This window comes from Chinchilla lanigera, unplaced genomic scaffold (genome assembly GCF_000276665.1).
Source record: "Chinchilla lanigera isolate Chin_1 unplaced genomic scaffold, ChiLan1.0 scaffold00059, whole genome shotgun sequence".
NCBI classification, from domain to species: Eukaryota; Metazoa; Chordata; class Mammalia; order Rodentia; family Chinchillidae; genus Chinchilla; species Chinchilla lanigera.
The window spans coordinates 11,274,713-11,299,500 of NW_004955460.1; the positions used below are offsets into that span (position 1 = coordinate 11,274,713).

Below are 24,788 nucleotides of genomic sequence, written 5' to 3' on the forward strand. Positions count from 1 at the left end.
TCTTGGTCCCCTGCTGAGGACTCACCAAGAAGCCCAAGGTGGCTGCAGAATCCCACAGAACTGTGCATTTTCAAAATGCTTCACAAATGTGACTTTTTTTTATTAAAATATTTGAGTCTGGATCAAATTCAACCCCATAATGTAGTGATTTGCTTAATGACTGCAGAATATTGTCTTATCTGAGGAGAAGCAGGACATTTTAAGACCACAGAGCCCAGAATTAACAGCTTGGAATTTTCACCATGCTGGCTGTTAATTGACTTAAGCCATTAAAGGGAGAGAATTTTTGGCAAATCCTGAGGTCCTCATACAAGCAAAGCCATGCATGTGCTCAAATCATTTTGAAATAAGCGTCTGGTGCGCCAACTATTTTAGAGAACTAGGCTATTTAATCAGGAGGCTTGCAAAAGCGTGTGAGGCTCCTAAACAAAGTATCTGAGAACAGTGCCCCTCCACGGCCACACCAAACCTCGGAAGGCGAAGCGTGGATCCAACAGGAGCTGAGACCACGCTTGTGTGAGGATTTTCTTGGGAAGTACCCTAGGACCTTGATAGGGAACTCAAAACCAGCTCTAGCTCTACTGTTTTCTTGGCACTGTGGGTGTCCCCTGCCATGTCCCCATAGCATGCACCAGGGTGACTAGGAGGGTCACATGATTGAAGCCAAGTGTCCTCCAGGGTTCTCTTTCCTACAGGATGTATGTGCTTGAAGTGAGGACCCTGGATATGCTGAGGACGCAGGGACAACCATTGCCTCTCTTCTGGGGTGAGAGGAAGAGGCCACGGTGCAGAAGGAGCATGCGCAGGCAGGGGCACCTGCTCTGTTAGCATTCCCCTGAGTCACCCCAAATATTCTTTCTGCACGGCACAGTGATGCTGACCCACAGAGGCTGGGCACATGTGTGACTGGGGTCCTTTAAGAATAGCTCATGATTTTCATGGCGTTTTTTTTTACCCTGGAGATACTTCATGTGCGGCTGTCTGTGTATGGTTATACCCACAGCACACTGGGAGCAAGTTCCCTGCCTGGGCAGGTCAGGTCTTCTCTTTAGAGCTCGACACTCAGCTGAGAGGAGGCTGCTGTGTGGCTCTTCTCCTGGGCCCAGGGACAGGGACGTGGCTGCTGCTCTAAGGGCGAACACCCACTTCCAGCTGCTGTCTGTGGCTCAAAGGTGGGCCCCATGGAGGGCAGGTGCCCAGGCAGTGCCCACAGCCCAGGCCTGGGGTGGGGGCTGCTTCAGGTTCATGAAGCAGGTTCTCCAACTACAGATGATCAGAGAAGCCTGGATCAAGTTCAGCAGAAGGAGATCCTGGAGGAGAGTCCAGAAGCTGGACAAGTGGACAGGAAGCAGCATGGGACCAGCAAGGAGACGAGCGCCAGGGGACTTCAGAGTAAAGAAAGCTCAGGAAGCCCCTGGTTGTTCTTCCTTCACACTCTAGCCCAGGGCAACACTGGCTCTGTCAGCCCAGCTGGATATGTGCGGCACAGTGATGCTACCCAGAGAGGTTGAACACCTGCTTGGCTGGGAGCAGCTGTTGCCTGCTGGCCTGCCTGTAAGCATGGCCATCTCACCCAGTGTCACCAGCAGAAGTGACACCCCAAGGCAGTGAGGGTGCATTGGGTGGGAAGAGCTGGAGCTTCTGCGTACAACTGAGGTCCCTCCCTGCCTGGAGTTTGTCCCTGGGTCCTGCTGGCTCAGAGGGGCTTTGCTAAGTGCTGGCAGTGTCTACTGGATCAAGCCTTAGATGTGCCAGGTCCTCAGCCTCCTCCTGGGGACCAGGCTCTCTGGGAGGGAGAGGATGACCTGGGGTCCCATCTCTTTTCAAAGGGAACTTGACCTCTTGGAGATGTGGGTCCCCCAGGCTTGGCCCAAGGAAGGTGACCACAGGACCTAGCATGACCCAAGGCTCCTCCCAGCTGGGGAGGAGCAGGTGGCTTCTGCCCCTCACATCCTCAGACAGTGCAGAGCCCACAACTACACACCAAAGTCATTTCCTGCCCAATGTGGCTCTCTTATCTCATCAAGACATAGGGATTTACTCCCTAAGCAATGGCTGCATCTCAAAGTGTCTTCTGCTACCTTTTTGATAATAATAAGGATGATTATTATGATGGCACAGTTTTGCCCAGAACACATGCCAGGTCAGCTCAGGCTTTTCCTCTCTCTTACCACACAGGATGATGAGGGCAAGTAGAGTCTTCTGAGTCCCAGGCACATCTGGGGGGACAGTGGCAGCTCTGAGCTATGCCGAGCAGCATGTGCTGTCTGCGGAGCTAACTGCCTGGGGATTCAAGGAAATCTCAGGTGAAATCAGAGGCCCCTTGGGAGGCGGTACAACCAGGTTCTGGAGCCCCCACCTGTGCCTTGCTGCTCTCTCCCTGGAGTGTTTCCTCATCTATAAAACAGGATGCCTGACTCTAGCTATCTCTCAGGGTCCTGGTGGGAAATCAGTGGATTAACAAGTGAGACAAACCCTGGCACAAAGAATTATTCAGTAAGTGTCATCTACCCTGTGTGTGATAGCTGAAATTTCAGAACTGTTGGAGATGGTAGGAAATGTGCAGATTTTAATTCCAGGTTATGGGTCGGGGGAGGTTGGGATAGAAACAGACAATGGCAGGGAAAAAGAGAGAAAAATGACACAATCTTGACTGGGCAAATCTGTGGCTGAGGCTGCTTCTAGAGCAAAGGGGCAAAGTTGGTAAGGTGGGAACCCAGGACTCTCCCTTCTCTGCTCCCTCCTCTTCCCTGCAGCTGGCAACAGCTGCCTTTTCTGAACCTGGCTTCCATGCCTGTCACCTGGCAACCTTTCACAGCAAGTCAGATGCCTGGGTCCAATCCCCAGTGGGTCTGACTCAGTTGATCTGAGGGCGTCCTGGGCTTTGCGATCTTTAACCTCTCTTGGGTGGGAGGTGACAGATGGGAAGATGAAGCCAAGCCCTCTCCTGGTGACAGTGGCTCCTGCAAGCACAGGGTTGGCAGATGCTTTTGAAAATTCCACTTCTGCAGGAAGGAGATTGCCGGGTTCCTGCCCCCACCTCAGCACACTCCCCAAGTTGGTGGAGGCCCCTGGGTGGGGTCAGCTGGCTCACTTGTGCTCCACCTTCCACCTGTTCAAGGCCAAGGGTGATCACGGACAATTCTTCCCCTTCCTGGCACTCAAGAAGCCCTGGTGGTGGGGCTGGCTGGCTCTGGGGACAGCTGCCACATGGCCAGGGTGCTCACTCGGGGCTTCCCTCTGACTTAGCTCAACTGCGTGGACTCTCTCTGCGTGCCTCGCAGAAGGAGCGGGTTCCTGAAAAGGCACAGGTAGGGGTGTGTGTGTGTGTCTCAGTGGATCCTATTTACAGCCTTACAATTCAGGAATGCTCCTAAGGACTCTGGGGTTATTCCTTCAATACTTGAAGAAAATCACAAGCGCTTAAGGAACAAAATAATATTTTTATTAAAAATTGTACCCATAGCACCTCTCTGCCTTCCTACAAGTTGTTGGATTGTGTTTTTTTCCCTTTCTTTTAAAATGAGATCTGGTTTTCTGCAGAATTTCAGACAATATTAAAGGGGAGCCTGAGCTCTCTCTGCATGGGAAGGTGGCCCTGGGTGCGGATGAGCACCCTGGTGCATTTCCGCGCTGTTCTCGCCTCTGCCTGGGCTCTTGTAGGTTCTGAGAGCCGAAGGTGTCCATGCCAGGTGTGCAGACAGCTGTTCATCGGAGACAGCTGCACTGTGTGCCCAAAATGTGTAACAAGAAAAACCGTGTTCTACACCATGATGCACCTCCAGCCCGTGCTTGAGGCCAGGTGAGCTCGAGCACGGGCACAGCCTCCAAGGGTGTTTACGATGACGAGCGCCTTCCATGCAGTAGCAAGTGCACTCTGCGTGGTGGCTGGGACCCGACGTGTTTTCTCCCAGGGCTGGTGAGGCTGCCACTCTCCATCTTGTCTTCTTCCTCTGGGGCAGGGAAGACAAGCAGGGAGGGGAGAGATGCAGAGGGGCAGGCGAGCAGATGGGGCAGCCCGGACGGCTGCACAAAGAGGAGCCCTCCCTGGACACCTTTGCTCACCCACTATCCCACGGCTCCACCGTGTGCATTGGGAAGGGCAGCTCACTGTGCAGGGCAAGCCTAACCCCTGATGCGGCTGCCATGGGGACGACTGCTGGTCCTGAAGCTCCTGCAGCGCTGGCTTTCAGCTCCATGGAGAGAGAGCGGGAGCACCCTCTGCTCACCTTGGTTATAGAACTGTTGCTTGGCCTGCGATCAGCAGGGAGTCTTCGATCCAGTGTCCACGTCCCTATTCTCCCCAGAGATGGGAGGTGAACATGCCTCAGTGTCCACCCTGCTCTGAGGGCAGAAATCTAATGGGAGGCCCTGGCCCCGCTCCTTAGATGCAGGTGACTCATTCGGGGCAGAGTTCCTCAGCGTGACGGGCTGGACCACAGTCTGTGACAACGGTGTGTCAGCAGCCACGGGGCCAGGGCAGCCTCGAAGGACCACTGCATATGAAAAAAGCTTACCAAGAGCATAGGGCGTATGAGTCTAAAAAAAAGTGCCACATCCTTGTCATGAGAAACCAAGAGCAAAGTCACACATTGGACCAAGGCGTCCTCAGCGCTGTCCTCGTTCATTAAAGCAATTTCCTTATGGCTTAAGAACAAAGTGCACGGCAGTGGCCTAGTCCTCTGCGGAGTGTTCTCTTTCTGGAAGTTCACGTGGCCGCGCTGTGGTCTCCTGTCCACCCCCCTCTTTGGGGTGACAGGGAGGAGGCAGCTCTGTCCACTGAGGCCGTCCCCCCACCCCCGGATTGTGGATGGAAATTCTCACACAAGTGGCTTTGGGCAGAGCGTCTAGGATTTTTGGTTTAGAACATCTCCCCTTCCATTCAGAAAGAGAAGGGGGAGAGAGGAAGGAAGGGAGAGAGGGCTCCTTTCACACCTGTTTTGGGGAAGTGGAAAAGGGTTTTCACCCCGCACCCACCTCTCCGTGGTCTCCTAGGGCCACACCCGGGAATTCTGAACGCAGAGAATGAAACACGATCCGCCCCCTGGCCTATGTGCGGCCATGGAACTGGCTTCCCGGTGGCACCGGCCAGGCGATGGCCCAGCAAGTCTCTACCCTCTGGGCACTGAGGCTCCCGGGAGGACGATGCCTGCCTCATCCTGCTGTGCTTTGGATATTGACAGAGGGTCTCCAGTGTTGTGTGTCACCCGGAAGTGGGAATGGGGGGTGCTCGTGAGTACCGGGCCACACGTGCTGCCTGGTGCCAGCGGCGCTCTGGTCATATCCAGCCAGATCTGGGCCCCGGCTGAGGAGCTGACCTCAGCCATCTGTCACAAAAGTAACTGGAAGGGCCAGAGGCACAGCTGGACTCTGAACTCTTAAGTGTTCCAAAGCAGTTCATACTAGTTTCATTTAGTTAAAAAAATTAAAACAGTGACAATTAAAGAAAAACTGTTCCCAGAAAACCTGTTAAGGCTACAAGCTGGCCTTGGATGGGGGTTGGGGCAGCAGCGCTGGCAGTCAGAAGCAGGGGCAGCCGGCAAGAGCAAGGGGACAAAAGGAAGGACTGTCCCCCCAGGTGCCCGGGCGGCCCAGGGTGCACGCGGTCACTGAGGGCCCGGGTCTCAGAGCGGTTTTGCTTTATTTGGAGACACGGTTGCTTCTCATCTTTCCCACGTACAAAGCTGAACAATTAATAAAAAGGCACCTGGAGACAGCAAAGATGCATTCATTTCATGTGACATAGTTTAAAAAAAGATAAAAAGATTTAAAAAATACTCTGGTTAACAATGCACACTTCCTACAGAACAAGCAACTCTGCAAACGCCGGCTCACTCTCTGTCAGCGGGGTGGGCCGTGTGCTATGTCACGGGAAGTTTACTGGGAGCGAGGTGGGGGTCCTGATCTTGCTCTGTCAACTTGAAAGAAAGAAGGGAAGAAAGGAAAGCCCTGAATATTTCACCACCAGAAGGACAGAGGCCAAGCTGAGCCCGGGCAGCGGGGAGGACACCACCTTCTAATCGCTCACCCCCCACCCCCACCCCCCCACTCCAAAAACCTTAAAGTTGATTCTTTGCCTAGAAACTGTGGAGTGAGAATATTTTGTAACCTGGCCGAGCTGGGTCACAAAGCTCTAACTGAGCCCAGGTCAAAGTGCCTGCTCGCTGCTCCCCAGCAGCAAGTGAGCCAGAGAGCCAGGATCCCGAGTTGTCCGAAGACAGAGTTGGTTCTCCGAAGAGGAGGTAGAGGTGGAGCAGGCCGGGGCTCCATTCTGAGGACCCCACCTCCTGTCCCTTGTCACCTCCGGCGGCTTGGAGGATGAGAAGCCACTGCACCAGGGGCAAACCTTCTCTTAAAAAGAAAAGAAAACAAAGAGCCCTGCTTTCTGCAGTGGTGTTACAAAAAGCCATTAAAAAAACCTTCCTAATTGAAATCTAGTGTTCACGAGTAGGTAAAATCGCGCTTATCAGAATTTTTTCTTTTTAAACAAAAACCTCAGCTCAGTTCCTGGAGTTGGTTGTCTTCACAAAAATAGACTCCGGAAGGTCCGCATCCGTCTTGCCCCAGTGTCGGCTCGGTGTCACACGAAGGAAGAGAAGCCCGTGAGAGGGGCGCGGGCGCCGGGGCCAGCTGGGGTGTAGACGCCACCTGCGCTCTGTGTGGTGATGACCGGGTGCGGGTGCTGACCCGCCTCGGCCCCTGCCACCGCCTCGTACCTGTGCAGCGCCGCGGCGGGGGGCCTTCGCTTCCAGGAGTTGTAGTAGGTGGGGTCGCTCATGTAGTGGTTGACAAAGGAGTGTTTGGGCAGCGCGTCCTCGTAGTCTGAGTCAGAGGCCTGCAGGAGAGCGACAGCGTGAGTCCCAGGGGGTAGGGACCGCCACGGGCTGAGTAGGAGGCAGGACAGACTTCAAGTCACCCAAGATGGGAGTGGTGAGCTTGTCACTGCTTCCTGCCTTCTGTTCCCTGCTCTAGAAGCCACAGGAGAGGTCTGCACAGCCCACAGGGTACTCTGCACTTTGGGAGCAGAACCCAGAGACACAGAAGGAGCAGGAAGGGCTGGGGGCTGCAGGAAACGGGAAACGGAGACACCGTTATGGGCCAGCGAGAAAGGGTTCTTTAGCTTCATAGAGGCGGGGAGGCCACCCCCGAGGAACAGCATCACATCCAGGGACCCTGGTGGGGAGGGCGCTGAGAAAGGAAGCTGGGGAAATTGCCCACGTCTCCACCCACCTCCCCGGCACAGGAGACCCCACCATCCTTCGGGTGCTGGCGGGGAAGCTGCACTGGGTATCCCAGAGGCCTCTGAGGATCCGTCCTGTTAGGGTTTCTACTCTTTTATAAAATAAGTCAGTAGCTGCCACCAAAAATATTTAATCCATATTTCCTATGCTTATTTCTTAGAGCAAAATTATTGTACAGTCCTTTGGGTTAAGCTGTTAGAGGAAGCTCTAAAGCAGAAGGTGGAGGGAGGGTCTCCTGACCCGGTGGGGGATCCTAATTTGCCCTCACTGGAGGCTCTGTGGGCTTCCCGAGCCCCCCAGGAGCCACCTGGCAGGCCTGGAGTGCGGCACTGCCTGCAGTGGACACGGAGGCACCGTAGACATCCACGCCCCAGTGCGCCTGGCTGCGGTGCCTGGCTGGCCTTTAAGTTCAAGGAAGGAGCGGGAAAGTGTGACCTGGCAGAGCTTCTCCTTCCAGACCCCTGCCAGGATGAGGGGGACCTTGTCTTAGGGACGCATGGTGTCCTGCTCCATTCCTTACGCTCCTGTCGTAGAGTCCCACAGGGCATGTCTCTTCCCTGTGCGCCACGGCCCCATCTCTCGAGGGCTCGGTCCCACCTGTCCCACCAGCAGACTTGGTGAGGGTGGGCTGCCCACCTGGTCTCAGAATCACAGTGGCTCAGAGGGCAGGTCCTGGTGTGGCCCAAAGGCTGGGATTACATCTGCTTGAGAAGCTCTCAGCTGGCGTGGTGATGCATGCCTGTAATCCCAGTATTTTGGGAAGCTGAGGCAGAAGGATTTTAAGTTTGGGCCCAGCCTGGTCAACTTAACAACTTAGTGAGATCCTTTCTCAAAAAAGAGAGTTGGGGATGTAGCTCAGTGTGAAGGCCTTGGGTTCAATTTCCAGTACTTACCTATACACACACACACACACACACACACACAGGCAAAGTTCTCAGTGGCCAGGAGCTGCTGGCCCACTGATGGTGTTGTGTGGATGTGGGGATGAGTGAGGAGGCTGTGATCCCAGCCACAGCACCTGAAACTCCCGGGAGGCTGTGGCTCTGCCCTGTGTATCCCAGGGGCTCCTGGGTGGATTCCTAGGGAGTAGTTTCAGGGAGTAGTTTCAGCTCCACTCTTAGGAGGAGAAACTCCCACCCCATGGTGTGGGACTCGCTTCCTCTCAGTGGGACTGGGGCTGAGGACTGGAAGCTGCTGCCTTTCCTGTTTCATACAGAGGACAGGAAGGGTCTTGGCTATTGGCAGCGCTGTTCCTGGTGGCTGCTGGCCTGACAGTCTCCCAGCCTGACAGGCCTGGGAGCCTGCTGTGAATCACCCTCCTCCATCCTGCGGGATGCACAGCGGAATGAGCCTCCTGCCCTGGGCGCTGTAGGAATCCACCCAGGAGCCCCTGGGATACACAGGGCAGAGCCACAGCCTCCTGGGAGATTCAGACATAGGCTAAAAATTGCACTCCAAGAGGAAGAGTCACCCGAAAGTGATGGCAAGTCACAATGGTGGGGCTTCTGGGGACACTGATATGGCCTGTTTGTGCGGTGGCAGTTGAGCACTGCCGTTCTTTTTCTGTGTTTTTCCTGTCAGAGGTCCATAACTGTGGGGCTGAAACTACTCCCTGGGTGCAGAGGTGCAGTCTCTCTCTGACTTAACCGTGGTGACACACATTTCAGAGGCTCTGTCTTATTGAACTCCCAGTATGCTCCAGCTTAACCCAGGAGCTCTGCGGCCACGTGATGGCGCTGTGATGCGGGGGTCATTCCTGTCCATGGAGGACAAAAGGAGGCTTGAGTCACTGCTGAGCCCAGAACCCCGGGAGCATAGGAGCTCACTGCAGTTCCAGGTCTCCGCTGAGTCAGCTGAAGCCAACAAAATTCTCTGACCCCAACCCATGACCCCAAACCCATGATGCTCTGAAACTCAAAAGCTTCTCTGGCCGATCTGTTGGTGGCAAAGTGGGACCTGCACAAAGCCAGTGGTTCCCCTGAGCTGAACCGTGAGCTGATTTGACGTGAACACTCTTGTGTTTGCTGCAGAAATACTCGAGTGTTTCATCATGACTGGCCCACTGCAGACATCACATGGCATGGATAGAGTCCCAGCCTGCGCTTCACTGAAATATGCTTGGCCTAGAGGCTTCCGCTGAGAGATCGGGAAGGAAGCTATTCCTCTGCCCCACGGACTGCGTGGCTCACCCCTCAGAGAGCAGCGACTGGTTCGTGGTAAGCATGTGACTTTTGCTGACCCAATCAGAGCCTCACCCAGGAGTCACCCCTGTGCATGTAAGAAGGCAGGGTTCTCAGAATAGGGACACAGCAGGGAAGTGGGTGGCCAAGTGGCTCCAAAAGCCAAACAGACAGGAAAGCCATCATGTAGAAAGAAGTTCAGATAGGAGATTGAGAGAGCCTTCTTTTTTGTTTCTCGCTTTTCATTTGGGCAAAACAAGTGAGAAGGTACCTAGGGTCAGGAGACTGGTGTCACCAGAGCCGGAGGTAAAAGTCAGGCCTCTGGCTCCTGCTCAGACCTTCCATCGGTTCCTGGTGAACGACTGTATTAAAGCGCCATCCCTCTGCCACCAGCTGTTTATTGTTAATATAACTTATTATTTTTTAATGGAGATGTATTTCAGTGAGTGCAAATTATTGACAAAAAGGAAATGCTACAGTTCTTTTCTGTTAAGTTTCCTGCATGATGTGATGTTGTGGTGTGTACTAGTTTCCCAGGAAACCACGGATGGAGGGAATATGATTAGATGCAGCCTCAGATTGTGAGTTCCCAAAGGTGCCCAGCTGCCAGGCCACGAGTTACGAGAGATCTTCTCAACATGTGGGGTCTACACTGGCAGATGAAAGACTTGAGCGTTGTTAGGGAGTTAATTAGGTATGGGGTGGGAGCGATGGTCTAAGTCAGTTGGAGCTGGAGGGATTCTGAAAAGCACTTCTTTGGATTTCAAAAGCAATTTTTAATATGCGATTTGAACAGCAGTCCTGCTAAAACTCATAGCAGCCATGAGAGGGAACAGTGACAGTCTCTTATTTCTAACTGGGGTGACCGTGTGAGCCACGGCCTTTGCCACGGGACACTGTGGTGTAAGGTCCAGCAGCTCTGATCCGGCTGGCTCCTGTGTGGTTGGATGGGATGCAGAATTTCCAACTTGGCAATATTTCTACAAACTATAAAAAAATACCCCAGGCAAAAAGCATGGCACCAGTACTTTCTCAGTGAGGATATGAGCCTTTCAGAAGCGCTCTTCCAGCAGAGACTACGAGGGGTGCTGACTCCTCATCCCCTGAGCTCTGGAGAAGAGCGCGAACAGGGAACCTCATCCCTCCTGTGGTCTGCACCTGCATGCACACTACATTAAGCCGCTAACTTGAGCCCGGGACAAAATACATCCACTACTCTATCCCCAGTTCCTGGCTTCTTGTGTTTTTATTCTTAGTTTTTTTGGGTACTAGGGATTGAACCCAGAGGTTCTGCATGGAGCTACATCCACAACTTTCTTCATTTTTTATTTTGAGACAAGGTCATGAAGTTACTAAGTTGCCTAGGCTGGAGTTGAAGTTGTGATCCTCTTGCCTCAGTCTCCCAGAGTGCTAAGACTACAAGGCTGTGCCAGTCTGGCCAGGCTGTGCTTAATTAAATCTTTATGCTGCCTCCTGCAGGGAGGATAAACATTTTAACCCCAAATCTCAGGCATGTGCTAGGCCTATTTTTAGATGAGGATATGGCTTTTGGGTTCATTCTACTTGACAAGCAACCCTCTGTCTGCTCCCTGTGGTGTCTGCTCCCTTCCCTAAGGGCTTTTCTCTAAGTTCTGTAAGTTGGCTCTGTTTCTGTCAGTGTAGAGTTAGGAAAATGAACATTAGAACTTAGCCCATATTTTTCCCAAGGCCCCTCTAAATTATCAATGACAAAGGCAAACAATACTTCCAGAATGGTGGCAAGAAGGGCTCAGAGGACCTTTTCCCCAGTAGAATGATGACTTTTAAGTAGAAAAATTATTTTATAAACAACCATGTAAAGTTTTTTAAAATGGTGCTAAGGGCAGATAGCAGATGGAGAAAGATTTATACAATATCTATTAAATCTGACTAAGAATAGCAGGAGCTAGCATTTGAGCCATGAGTATCTCCCCCTAAACCCCACTCAGTGCAGCAGAAACTACCTTGGGGGTTCGTGGCCAAGAAGACAGGGCTTTTAGTCCAACTGTCCCTGCATAGACAGCTCTCTGTTGAACGGGCTCTGTGCCAGGCCACTATAGCTGGGGGAACCGGGTTTCCCACTCCAGCCTTCTAGGGTAGGCATGAGGGTCTGCTCAGGCATGTCAGGCCAAGAGCACTGGCCCTGTGGCCCCTCCCTAGCTTGCCTGCAGGGAAAAAGCCCCTCATTGGGAATAGCAGCCAGGAAGGGGGATGACCATCTCAATCTAGTGCCCCCCTGTGTTACTGTGTGATGAAGAGAGTCACTGTTCCCAACTTCAGTTTTGGTGCAGCCACACAAGGGGCCAATGGAGGGAGAGACGGCCCATAAGAACAGAGACCTCACATCTCTGCACAAGGAGAGGACTTGCCTTGGAACACAGCATGCAAAAGGAAACTGTGCTTACAGAATTAAATGTGTGATGATAGGATTGCATCCAGTAGTGAATATCGGTGAATATTAAGAAGCTAGAGGTTCTTCCATAGTATCAAGCATAGCAATAAGCAGTGTAGAAGAGAGAGCCTGGGGAAGATATAGCAGAACCTAAGGGCCACTCAGGGACAGAGCCAGCTTCAAAGCTTGTTAGCATATGGGTACTTTAAAAGAGTTGGTCGTTACTGTACTTGGATCAGAGCATGGAAAAATTTATGCCTTAGTGTTATGGTTTAGATCTAAAATATCCTCCAAAGTCTCATGTGTTCAGAGGTAGGGCTTTGGGAAGGTGACTAGGTGAAGATGGCGTTATATTCATCAGAGGGTTCATCCACTGATGAGTTCATAGCTGAATGTGCTGTTAGGAGATGGATCACTCAGTGTGACCGAAAAAGGGTATATTCTTGTTTCTGGCTCTTCCCTCCTCCCTTCTCTGTTTCCCAACTGCCAGGGTTGAGCAGCTTTCCTCTATTACTTCCATCCACTGTGCCATTTCTGCCTTGCAGCCAGGTGATCATGGACTGAACCCTCTGAAACCATAAGCCAAATATACCCCTCCTCCTTTAAATTGTGAGTGTTGGGAATTTTGTCCCAGCAATGATAAAGTAACTAAGATACCCACAGAACTGCAAAATAGTGGAGCCAGATAACTGTGCGGGGCACTTTCTTAGGCATGGTACCATAGCGGTGGGTCCTCCACATCATTAATGGGAAAGTGAGAAAGGAAGTAAAGAGAGCCTGATTAAACACATGTCATCTCTAGTGGCCAGGGAGCATATGCATGGCCCTAGAATAGCCATCAAAGGGTACACACCGAGACAAAACAGTCCTCATTGAACATGTTCAGCCACAAAACTAAACAAAGAGAGATGCAATAAGAGTGGTCCACAAAGGGGGAAGACATCAGTATTCAGGGTTGCCATAAGATATTCTCCATAATGATATGTTTTCAAGAAAACCCAGGAGGGGGCTGGGGATTTAGCTCAGCGGCAAAGCGCATGCCTGGCAAGTGCAAGGTCATGAGTTTGGTTCCCAGTACCGGAGAAAAACCAAAAAAAAAAAAAAAAAAAGAAAACCCAGGAGGATATAATACAAACACAGGGAGAAGTGCAGGCAGCCTATGAGAGGCCTGAGTATCAGATTAGCCAGGCAAAGGCTTTACAAGCAACTGCTACAGTGCTGTCCAGAGAACAAAAAGAAACTGCACTTAAAGAACTAAATGCATGATGATAGGATTGCATCCAGTAGTGAATATCAGTGAAGAGTTAGAAACAATAAAAAAGCACTAACTGGGAACACTGGAGTTGAAAAATATAATAACTGAGATTAAAAATTCTCCATGGGGGCTTAACAATAGATTTGAGCTGTCAATGAAAGAATTTGTACTGGAAGATAGCTTAACAGAGACTATGTCATCTGAAAAAAAAAAAGGGAAAAAAGAATGAAAAAAATGAACAGAGTTAGTTACAAATGTGAGACAGCATCAAGAATATCACTGTGATGAAAGCACCAGAACAAGAAGAGAAAGAGAAAGAAGGAAGTTTCAAAGGAATATTGATTTAAAATTTCCTAAATTTGATAAGAGTGTTTATACATCCACTCAGCTCATTAAACTCCAAGCAAGACAAATGCAAAGGGCTCCACATTCAGGTCCATCACAATCAAATTTTTGAAAACCAAAGACAACAAGAAACTCTTGAAACCAATAGAAGGAAAAGAACTCACACATAAGGAAACACAAATAATATTAACTGACTGCTAGTCAGAAAATAAGGAGAAGGCAAACATAATATGTTTGAAGTTCTGCAAGAAAACTGCTGAGAATCTTATATCTTGCAAAGCTACTTTCAAAAATGAAGGTAAAATAAAGACATCAAACAGATGACAACTGAGAAAAATTCATCGCTAGCCAACATGTCACAAATACTGCAGGAAGACTGTCAGGTTGAAATTCTGACATTGGACAGTAATTCAAATACAGACAAAATTTTAAAAGCACAAATAAAGATAATTATATAGGTAATTATAAAAGTATAATTATACATTTCTTCTCCTTTCCTCTTCTTTCTGATTTAATAAGCACTCATGCATAAAATAATATGCATATAATTGTACTGTTGGGCTTATAACTTATAGACATGTAACATATGGAACAATACAGCACAAAGGAGGCTGTGGAATAAGGAAATGTCACCTACTGATGACTTGAAACCACACAAGGAAATGAAGGGGGGCAGAAATAGTGAATAAGGTTAAAATGATAAACTAAGTACATACTTGTTCTCCTTTCTTCTTTCAATTTCTTTAAGAGACATATACTCATATAAGGTAATAATTATGAACATGCATCCTTCAGTCTATAACATATATGGACATAATGTATAATAAAAGACAAGTTTCTGTATGCCATTGACATTTAGGATACATCTGGAGTAGATGCTGATGGATCAAGCTGTTAAAAATAACTGAAAAGTATAGTAAAAGCAAAAGTGAGGGAATTAAAGTGGTACACTAGAATATATCCATTTATCAAAGTAGTAATGAAAATAGGAAAATAAACATATGAGACATACAGAAGGCAGATATCAAAAGGACAGATGTAAATTCTACCTAAGCAATAATTACATTAAATGTGACTGGATTAAAAAAGCCAGTCAAAGGGCAGAGATGAGCAGAATAATTAAAAAAATATTATCCAACTGTATGGTGCCTAAAAAAGACACATTTGGATTTAAAGGTACACAAGGGTTGAGAATAAAAGGATGGAAATGACATAGCACATGGACAGTAACCATGAGAATTGGAGTAGTTACACCAATAGCAGACAAAGTGCTTAAAACAAAATTGTTACTGGAGACAAAGAGGTGTATGTTATAGGGATAAAAGAAATTTGAAGATACAAAAACATATAAGCACATATGCATCTTACTATAAAGCTCCAAAATACACGAAATTAAACCTAACAGAATTAAAGAGACAATACACAATTCAGTAATAAGAGTTGGAGACTTTAGTACATTGATAAATGGCAGAAGATAGAAAATACAGAAGATTTTTACACTGCAAATCACTTAGACTTAGAAGACCCTGGTCCTGAAAACCATAACATGCCTCTGTGGGAAGATAAAGGAGCTCTTTCTGCTCAATAAAGGCTTTCCCTTGGGTACAGGAAGCCTGGATCAAGGCCCTGTTTTTTTTACCACATGGCTGAGCCACAGCAACTCAGCTCTGAGGGGCAGGTCTGGTGGGAAAACTGGAACTTGGAGCTAGACGTTCAGCTGAGCTCATTAACATGTGCTTGGGAAAGCATTCAAAACCTCTTTTAGCCTTGATTTCTCCTCTGTTGTATAAGGACAGAGCCACCTCTTTGCAGAATTCCATGTAGTGTGGGTCCCATGTCTCTCTTTCCTCCTCTGCCTGCCCTTCTTCCTTTTTCTTCCCTCTCCTCTCACAAACTCACCCCCTCCCACATGTGTGTATGTGTGCTCGCATTTAGGTATGTACTAGTATGTGTATATGCGAGGCTGTGCATGAGTGCATGCATTTGCCCAGCTCAGTGCCCGAGTGCATTTAGTAATCTTCATAAAAATCATCTGTGATATGTATATACACCAATAACTCATGATGAATATATCCATTATGGATTGCAAACACAAACTAATGAAATTTTCAAAAAAATCAGCTGCATTTCAATTTTAATACACTCCATACATCTGAGTAGGAAAGTAGACCAAATGCTTCCCATTAGCCCATTTAAAAAATGCTTCTATAAACAAACAGTTCAGAATTTGTGAATCCAATTCTGGTTGCTCTGGGGCATACTAGCCACTGGCTAGCATGTGGCTGGAGAGCACAGTGGAAGATGAGACAGGATCAGCCAAGCTCTGGGGACCCAAGGACCTTCATGGCCACCAGTTCTGTTTCCTTTCTGCTGGGTGATGCAGCTCCTGAACACGGAGACACTCATCTGTTGGGTTGGTGTGTGCACTAGGTGTGAGAGGGTGAGCCGAAGCCTGGTCTGGTTGGTGCTCTGTCCCCCAAAGCAACACCTGCCTGGTGCACACAGAGCTAGTGCACAGTAGCCATCAATGTCACGCACTGTGCCTGTGGACTCCAGAGAGCAGCGGGCTAGGGGTCAGCTCAGACACCACCAGCGCCCCGGAGGTACATCACTCTGAGCAGAGACAGAAGTCCCGCCTGAAGGCCACTGCACCGCTTCTGTAATGCTGCTTTTAGTACAAGCAGCTATGATAAGGTTGCTCTTTCCTTTTGAGCTACCTGGATTTCCACGTGCTCTTTTGGCCAAGCCAGGACAATGGTACTATGAATAACCAGCATCCTCTGAAAGCAGGACGCGCAGAGTGAGCCCAGTCGGCTTTGCCACTCCCACCTGCCTGCTCTCTCTGGAGCTCATATATAAACCACAGTTGAAAAGCAGCCGTGGTATTGAGCCTTGGGGCTCAATACGGCCTGAATTCAGGTCAAAATGAAGGTGAGACTTATTTTAGATTAAATATTGATTTAGAGCACTAGCCTGGGAGGTGGTGCAGGCTTGTGTATATGGCAAACAGCTTGGTGATTTTCATCCCTCCCAAGGTTTGGCGTATCTGAAACAAAACACTCTGGACTGTGGGGACAGCTTTTCTGCAGCTGTTTGGGCTCACAGTAAAAGCTCCTGAGATAGGACATTCTTTTGGGGTGCACTGAGGACCTCTCAGATCTCCCACGGCTCCCTAGTGCAGCACCAGATGCGCACTGTTGTGTAGGTGGCGGGAAAGACTAAGACCAGGCCTGAGATGGACAGGCCCTGGGACATGGCAGGGTGACACTCCCAGAGAGCTGCTGTGTCCCTGGGCCACTGCTCCGCTAGGTGAAGGACGTGTCACCACCCTGTTGCTGATCTGGAACTGCTGTGTGTAAAACACTTCTTCCACAAAAGGAGGCCAGAGCAGGAGGCTCCTGGGTGGGATGAGAAGGCGAGGGCCAGGGCAAGTAGGCCCCCGAGCTGGGGGTGGGCTCTACCCCGTCTCAGGGCTGTGGGCTCAGGCCCCTGCTGCTCCAGCCCCCATTCAGGAACCATCGAGATGTGTGGCAGGGCAGCCTCTGGGAAACGCCAGGTGCTTCTCTGATAGCAGACAGAAGGGGCCCGGGCTGTCAGCCAGATGTGCCTCAGGGTGGCTACGGCCTTGCTAGCCCCCAGCCCTGCCCTCGTAGGGTGGCTGGAGAGCCTGTGGACGATCTCAGAGACTCAGTTAGCTAGTAGGGCAACATCAGAGTCTGCTCTGCAGAGTGCCCCTTGCTGGTGGAAAGCACCTGCCTTACCCTGCCCTTCTCTAGCCCCCGGGGGGTTCCAGCAGCGGAACCCCATGAACTGGCTTGGTGCCTCTGTTCTCCCCAGCCCATGTGGGAAGCACTGTTGCACCCAAAATGGACTGTGGGTCTGAGTCCAGCTCTTCTACTTTCCTCATCTGGAAAGCGGGGACTTTGTCAGCAGCTTTGCCTACTCCTTGGGTGGCTATGGGATCAGATAAGGCAGGATGTCTTGCCGAAGGCTCATTACGAAGGTGGGGGTCGCAGGCACACACTGACCTCGGATTCCGACGCGCCCACTGACTTCTCCTTGAGGCTCATACTCTCAGTCAGCACAGCACCATTGTATTTGTTGCAGATGTCCTCGTCAGAGTAGCGCAGACCACCGGGGCTGGGCCGGGGTGGAGACCTAGGATAAGGATGGATGGCATAGGTCACCCCTGCCATTTGGCCTGGGTCCAGACAGAATGGGAAGAAGGCCATGTCCTTGTCACCACTTTTGACAACCGGTGCAAGGCTTTCTGAGCACTGGCCACGTGGGGACTGGATAGCAGCCCCCGCAGATCAGAGCCTGTCAGCCACAGGGACGGACGGGGCTGAGGACAGGGTCATGATAAATGGTCTGGTCTTGCCGAGCTGAGGGGTGTGGCTCAGACTCCACCGCAGGAGGGCATCAGGGAAGTGTGCACAGCCCAGTTTCCTGCTCCAGTAGGGACCTAGGACTCAGGGCTGGGGCCAGGGAGACAAGGAGGCTGCTGAAGCTTCAGGCTTTTGTTGGCCAGTATTCCCAGATGTCCCCAGCACTGCCCCCTGTGTAACCTGGCCCCTTGAGTGTGGGCTGGGCTATGACATGCTCCCAACTGCTGGAATACAGGGAAGTGTGGGGCCTCACAGCCTTGACTGGGGCTCGCTAAATAGAAAGGGTAGAGCTGTCATTCCCCAGCCCTCCACGATTACATGACATTTATGAGAGCCTGTGTCAGCCAACTGGAGACAGAGACGCTCCGACTGGACTCACAGGGGCGGGCAGCCTTTTGAATGGCCTGTGGAGAGGTCCCCGGCAGGGGACTGTGAGTGGCCTCCAGCTGATGGCACGAAGAAGCTGGGGCTGTCAGTCACCGCGCCGCAAGGAAACCTGGAGAGCATGGAGAGAACGCTTGCCTGGGTGCAGGGAGTCTCTGGTGAGAAGATGGCCTTGGCAACTCCAGCTGTCCACCAGGGGGAGCTGCAGGGGCCCATACCCCTGCTCAGGACACCACAAGGGAGTAACTGTAGGTCAGCGTTAGCTGCTGCTCGTGGGGTCACTCATCACACAAGCAATAGAAAACAGAAGTCCTGGGGATGATCGCCTTCCAGCTGACTGAAGGCCCAGCTACTCTTCTCCAGGTGGATAAATGACAGCTTAGGAGGAAACCTGAGCATAGACCCGATTAATCTTTAAATGGGGCAGGGCGGAGCACCTCTTATTCCCCGGGGCAGGTGGTGCTGCCGGTGTCCTTAAGGGGGCTGTGATTACATCCAGGACCTTCATGCTGTGAGGGCTGAGAAGAGAGCTGGGCGGTGGCTGCTGATGGGGTGGCCTTTCATATCCCCATGGAAAGTCACTCGGTGATCTGAGCTCAGAAGAGCCACTGGCCAAGATATCATCTCTGCCCTGCGCAAAGACTCTGGGAAGACGGGGGTCAGAAAGCCTGATCTTACACCACAGCCACTGCCTCCGTTGGGAGTAGCTATGTCTCGGTTTCTCCAGGAAAGACCCAGGAAAAGCCTGTAGGCCTCCTCCTCTACCTTAGAGATAGTTTATTTTGGGGAAGACTCCTTTTGTCATCTAACCATTTGGGTAAACTTTTTTAGCTGAGAAGCTAAGATGGTGTCTTCCACAGAGAAGTTGGCACCTCAGCATAAACAAAGGTGGAACCAACCATGCCACATTCTAAAGGGACCTTGGATCCTGTGCTGGGGGACCCGATCCCTGCGACCTGCCCAGCCTGTGGGCTTCAGCCCTCTGTGGAGCCCCACAGGCATGCAGACCCCTCCCCAGCACAGGACTCCTCCTTCTGTCATACTCGGCGGGGCCTAGGACCTAAAAGGTGATGGTTTATGTAACAACTGTAGGAAGGGCCAATCTTCCTGTCCAGCTTGGTTTTGCTTCATTTGCGGCCCTACCAGGAAGTCCAGGACCTTCACTGAAACCAGTTGACCCTTATGAAGGAACCAAGCCCAGGGGGCCCCCTTTGCACAGGAATGGTGCCACTGTAGGCCGCTAAGCTGAGGACCTCTGGCTGTGTTAGGCCGTTGGGAAGCCACGTCCTATGTTCTGCCAGCTGGCTGAACAAGGCAGAAGGCCTCTGGACATGGGGCTGCATATGTGGAAGTGTGACCTTGGGGCTCAGAGACGGCCACTTACAAATGCTTGAGGGTGAGATGCCTGGTGGCTCATGGGTCCATGCCCACCACCACCCCAAGTCTGGTGGCCCCTATGTATACACACAGCACATGAAAGGAGCCACAGGACCTTGTAGATGGAGGAGCCGTGGAGTCTGTACTACCTATAAAGCCCCTGGGGCTACCTACACATAGTAACTTCAAGGCTACAGCTTCCTTTGCCCAGGCTCCAGCTTGGAAGGCTTCCTTACCCCTTCCTGTAGAGCTCATAACCACCACGACAGCACCCCTGGGCCACACAGACTCCCTGCCACTGACACAAGATGGCTATTTTCTCAACAGGGACCCCTCAGGGAACTCTAGGTGGGCGAAGACCCTCTAACTTCACCACGGAATGCCTTTGCTTTTTCTCTAGGAAGTGCATGAACTTAACCCACAGCTGTCTTCAGGCTATGTGCTTCAAAGCCACCAGCCGTTCTTCCCAGGAGCCACAGGAGACATTTGCAGCAAGGGAGTGAATGTGTAATATTTTAAAATTCTCTGTGACAAGTTCTTCTTGGTCTTGAAATTATGTGATTGCTTTTTCACATTTCTATGCTACAACAAGAAACACCTGCCTCTCGGTAGACAAATGGAATGAAAGATGTGACCAGATACTTCTTGCCCTAAGGAGAGTGATCTGGGTTGGCAGCCTGCTGTGCTTTGCTCAGCCACCTGGCGGTGCTGGCAGAGGGTCACTGCAGGCAGAAGCCCCACCAGGGCAGCCTGCCTCCTCCAGAGACAGAGGGGCCATCTATGTCACATAGGAAACCTCGGAATGCAGGAAATGCTGAAAATTACAGCGACCTCTTCTTCAAGGACATGATCAGGCCTGTGCCACTCTGGAGTGACAGCCACGCGAACCAGGAGTTCCCCAATCCCAGGTGCTTAGAGAGGTGACACAGAAGGCTAGCCTGGTGTCCCAGGTCTCAAGCCCCACACCTGAAGTCCTGCCCCCTTGTTACATCTCTGAGAGCACAATGGAAACATCTCTGGCTCCTCTGCAACCGCCTCTCCTACATCCCATGTCGCCTGGTGGGCTCAGAACCATGCCTGTCTGTGAGCTGCATTTGCTTTGTGGAACTGCAGTGGGATTCAGCGCGTCTACGGATGTGGGATATGTCCTCGGTTGGTACGCACCTCTGGCTGAGCAAGCAGGCAGTCACAGCTCCCCAGGTGGCCCCTCTGCGGCTCTCTCCCCTGGCCTCACCACAGTCTCCACCCAGTCCCAGGTCCGTACCTGGTCCCATTCTTCTTCAGAAAGGTGCTCTTGACATTGAGGTGGCGGCTGTTGAGCTCCAGGGCAGCAAATCCGCCGTTATCCAGGGTCACAGACTCCTCCATGTTGGAGATGCTCTTACCTAAATCCCGGTCAGGAAAGTGAGCCAGGTTTTACTAACGTGCCCACTGCAGCAACACTGAGCCAATCTACAAACACCCATAGCTCCGGGATTCCTGCTGGGGCACTGGTGTCCACCTTCGGCTTGCCTGGCTGCACTGCGTGAAAAGGAATTGTCTCGGTCCTCATACATAGTATAGTTATATTATACATAATAATATATAATAATGCATAACAATGTGAGGGACAAAACTTTTTCGCATTTCAAATTTATGAAATAACACAGCAAGCCCAGGTTTAGTAAGTAAGGACACTTACTTGTCTGCTTAACAACAATAAATACCTGTCTTCCTAGGGCACATGCCTGGAGGAAGGCTGAAAACATCTCTCACTGAGTGCTGTGTTTTACTATCAGGAAGGATCCACTCGAGTTCTGGCTGCACTGTGTGTGGCAGGTGTGGGAGGCAGAGTCGGCACGGCCCTGCATCTCCCCTGCACAGTGTCCCCTGTCACTATGCAGTCCACGTTAGAATATGGTGAAAAGTCACAGAATAGTGTTAAAAGCTGAGGATCCTGTGGACCACATTGCCAGCTGTCCAGTTTGGGCTGGGCTGGCGAGACAGAAACCCCACCACGGTGCGGGACCTGCTCTGGCTCAGGAGGCTCAGGAGCTGAGCCGGGGACAGAGCTGTGCACGGACCGCATCACTGGAGCGAAGTGATAATATTAGCATTTCAGCATTTGTTTTGCCTGATGCCAAAATGCCAGCATCCTTGCCAATATTTTATGAAAATGTGCTCAGAATGCATAGACTTATTAAAAGTCAGGGAAATTAAATATTTAACAAATTCCAAAATAAAAATGCTCACAATCATATAACAAAATAGGAAGTAAAAAGCAGGTTTATATGGGTGTGATAGCCAAAGAAAGGGCACGGGTGTGGTTTCCTTTTGAATAGGTGATAAAGAATCTCCCCGAAGGGACAGTGGTAGTTGCACATGTCTTCAAATTAACCACCAAATTGCACACTTTTAAAAATATTTACAAAAACATACCAAAACACATTCTAAAGCACATTAGCGGATGAAATGGAAAAAGCTATAAGAAACCAAAACCACGACAGCCTTCCTGATGTCTTCCCCGCTCCGATGGTGTGGGAGCCCAGCCGTCAGTTGTCCCTGAGCCAGGCCTGCTCCGTGCCTCTGCCCCTTCCTGGGTGTCATCTGTTCTCACTGTCCGTTCACACGAGCGGCTGCATGAGGAGCAGGCTCATTTCTCTGCCAGGTGCCCTTCCCAGGAACTCCTCTTAGTGCCATGTGTCACCTATGTGTCACCTTGTGACTGCCAGCAGGAAGGCCAACACCAGATGCGGCCCTTGAGCTTGGACCAGAAAGATGAGACAAAGCAAATCTGTTTCCTTTTTATGTTATGTACCCAGTCTGAGGTACAGTGTAATTAGCAACAGAAAAACAGACTGTGATGAGTGTTATAGGGCAGAGTGCTCCCTTCTGAGTCCCCAGACCACCTCCCTCTCCCCCTCCTCCCCTCCCACATTTCTCACTCGCCTCACTTGGCATAAATGTGTGCCCTTCACCTGGAGAATTTACACACACACACCCATGCTTGTTCTGCTCTGATTTCGACTTTCCCCTACTGTGTAAGATGCTCTCTGAGGTGTGCACTTTATCTGCTGTGGTCCCCACCACACTGCTGGCTGCTAGGATACACCGGTGTGTGGCGAGTTTGTGTTAACCCTGAGAGGCTCCTGCTCTGATGGGCAGTTAGAGGCTGCTTTTGCTAGCAAGCACTGATCTTTACTCAGGGCTGCAGATATCTGATGGGGAACTGAAAGCAGGACAACCCACGGCCTCTCTGTCTTCATGTTACATGCGGCTGCTTTGGCACCTTAAACTTTGGGTCAGATTCCTGCTCAACCGCACATAGACACATTAGTCCCTTATGAGTGTCTGTCTAAAAACTGGTTATACAAGGTTGGTTAATCCTAAGTTTTGTTTACTTAATTTCCTTCATCCCCCTTCAAGACTGAAAACATGAAAATAAAGGGAATTAAGATATTTTTAAGATTCCAGAAGAAATGAGCAGGCAGATCACCTCATGATGGATGGAACTGCTCCAAAGAGAGCTGAGGCTGCTCCCTAAGCAGGAGCAAACATCTTGTGTGGGAACCACAGTGCCCTCTCAAACAATAGTGACCTCCCTGCAGCCAGGAGGACCTCACAGGACCAGCCCTGAGGTTCCTATTAGGCAGGCCATAGTCTGACCCAGGCAGCCTGACTATCCATGTTTCTTGTCCCTGCATCTAGACTCCTGGAGCTTATGCAGGCAGGGCTCAGGACCCTACTGCCTGCTTCAGCATGCGGCCACATCGAATAGTAACTTCCTTTCTTCCTTGTCACCACTCATGTCTCTGGACTCTCAGGTGGCAGGTGCAGACCTGTTGGGACTGCTAGAGTCAGACCCTCTGGCCTAGAACTCCAGTAACACTCTGCTGGGGACCTGGCACGCTCCCATGTTCATCAATGCTTTTGTGTGCAGCAGAAAAGCCAACAGACCCAGCAGCAAAGGAGAGATGGACCTGCCTGCAGTGGAGGCTTGGGTATCGGAAGTGGGTAGGTGAGATCCAGAATCAAAAGGAATGGGGCCCAGGACAGCAGCTTAGGGAGCCCAAGCAGGAAGGGCAAGTGGGTGGTGCTGGTCTGCCAAAGGCTTCAGTTCCACACATCTCCAGGGCAGGAAGGGAAGTGCCGCCTTGAGACAAGCTCTAGCCCCCCAGGCTTCAATTATGATGTTAAACTAATACTCCAGGGTGAAGCCGGGTATCAGAAGCTTCAGGTCAGATCTGTCTTTTTAAGTCTGTTTTGCAGATGGAGGAGAGTAAAAGTAGGGAGATTTTCTATGCACCACACATAGGATTCTGTAATAGCATTAACTCAGTAAAATGACATGCCATTCATATATTGCAAATCCCACAAGAATAAAATCTGATTTACGAACACTTGTTAGAAGTGAATTTCTACAGAAAAAAAATAAATCCTTTCTTTGAGGGATGAATTGCTTAACGTTACCAAAGCAAATGGCAAGGCTTTTTGGGAGCCTGGGTTTATTAACCCTTTCAGCACAGGAGGCCTGGTCTTGCCCCTCACCCCAAGCCTAGGTGGCCCGCCTCTTTGCCTCTTCTTTAACAGCACTGTAGGAGGATCACCTTGCTAGAAAGGACAGACAGATGGGAATTCCTTAGTGACAGAACCGGGCTCAGGAAGACATCCAGTCCAGCTGGTGTGGTGGTATCAGATGGCTGTCTACATTCTTTTTTTTTTTTTTTTTTTTTTTTTTCAGTACTGGCATTGAACCTAGCTACCACTCCAGCTCCTTTTAATTTTGAGACAAGGGGTGACAAAGTTGCTCAGGCTGGACTCAAACGTGTGATCCTCCTGCCTCAGCCTCCTATCCATATTCTTTGGCTCAGCTACAGCTTTGGTGTCCGTTATGTGGATGAAAACAGGCTACAGGTGTACAGTTCAGTTATTTTCTGGTTATGCAAAGAAGTGGCCTGCTGTTACACAAATTTTTGTTAAAAATACAGAGGATAATAAAATGCATGCAGTGCACTGCTCCTAAGTGTTGAGCAAAGTGCTTTCTCACTGTAATCCCTGTGTGGAGTGTGGAGCATTGCCGGCCCCCTCTGGATGCCCTCTGCTCCTTCCCTGTCTGTGCTTCTCCATCAAGAGGCCACTGTGACCCTGCCCTGTAGGAACACTTGTTCATTTGGCTGCTTCTGATGTCCACACGAATGTGCTCTCCTGTGGTCGGCCTCACCCCACACC

At 50.5% G+C, this 24,788-nt stretch overlaps 1 protein-coding gene and 1 long non-coding RNA gene across 3 annotated transcripts in view; one reads left to right on the plus strand and one right to left on the minus strand.

Moving 5' to 3' along the window:
* The window catches only part of LOC102010037, a 39,798-nt gene that overhangs the window by 14,273 nt on the left and 737 nt on the right, over nucleotides 1–24,788 (plus strand). Inside the window, exons 3-4 of one of the 2 annotated variants that reach the window (XR_263060.1) lie at nucleotides 9,272–9,457; nucleotides 19,981–20,820. This is a non-coding gene — a long non-coding RNA (uncharacterized LOC102010037). Of the gene's footprint in view, nucleotides 1–9,271; nucleotides 9,458–19,980; nucleotides 20,821–24,788 lie in introns of those variants that run through there. The other variant, XR_001236536.1, reaches the window with a different exon arrangement.
* The window catches only part of Sdk1 (sidekick cell adhesion molecule 1), a gene marked incomplete at its 5' end in the record, with an annotated part of 870,484 nt that continues 849,119 nt past the window's right edge, over nucleotides 3,424–24,788 (minus strand). Inside the window, 3 exon segments of the mRNA XM_005397857.2 lie at nucleotides 3,424–6,835; nucleotides 17,460–17,589; nucleotides 20,845–20,965. Of these exon segments, the coding sequence (XP_005397914.2) occupies nucleotides 6,581–6,835; nucleotides 17,460–17,589; nucleotides 20,845–20,965 (506 nt within the window).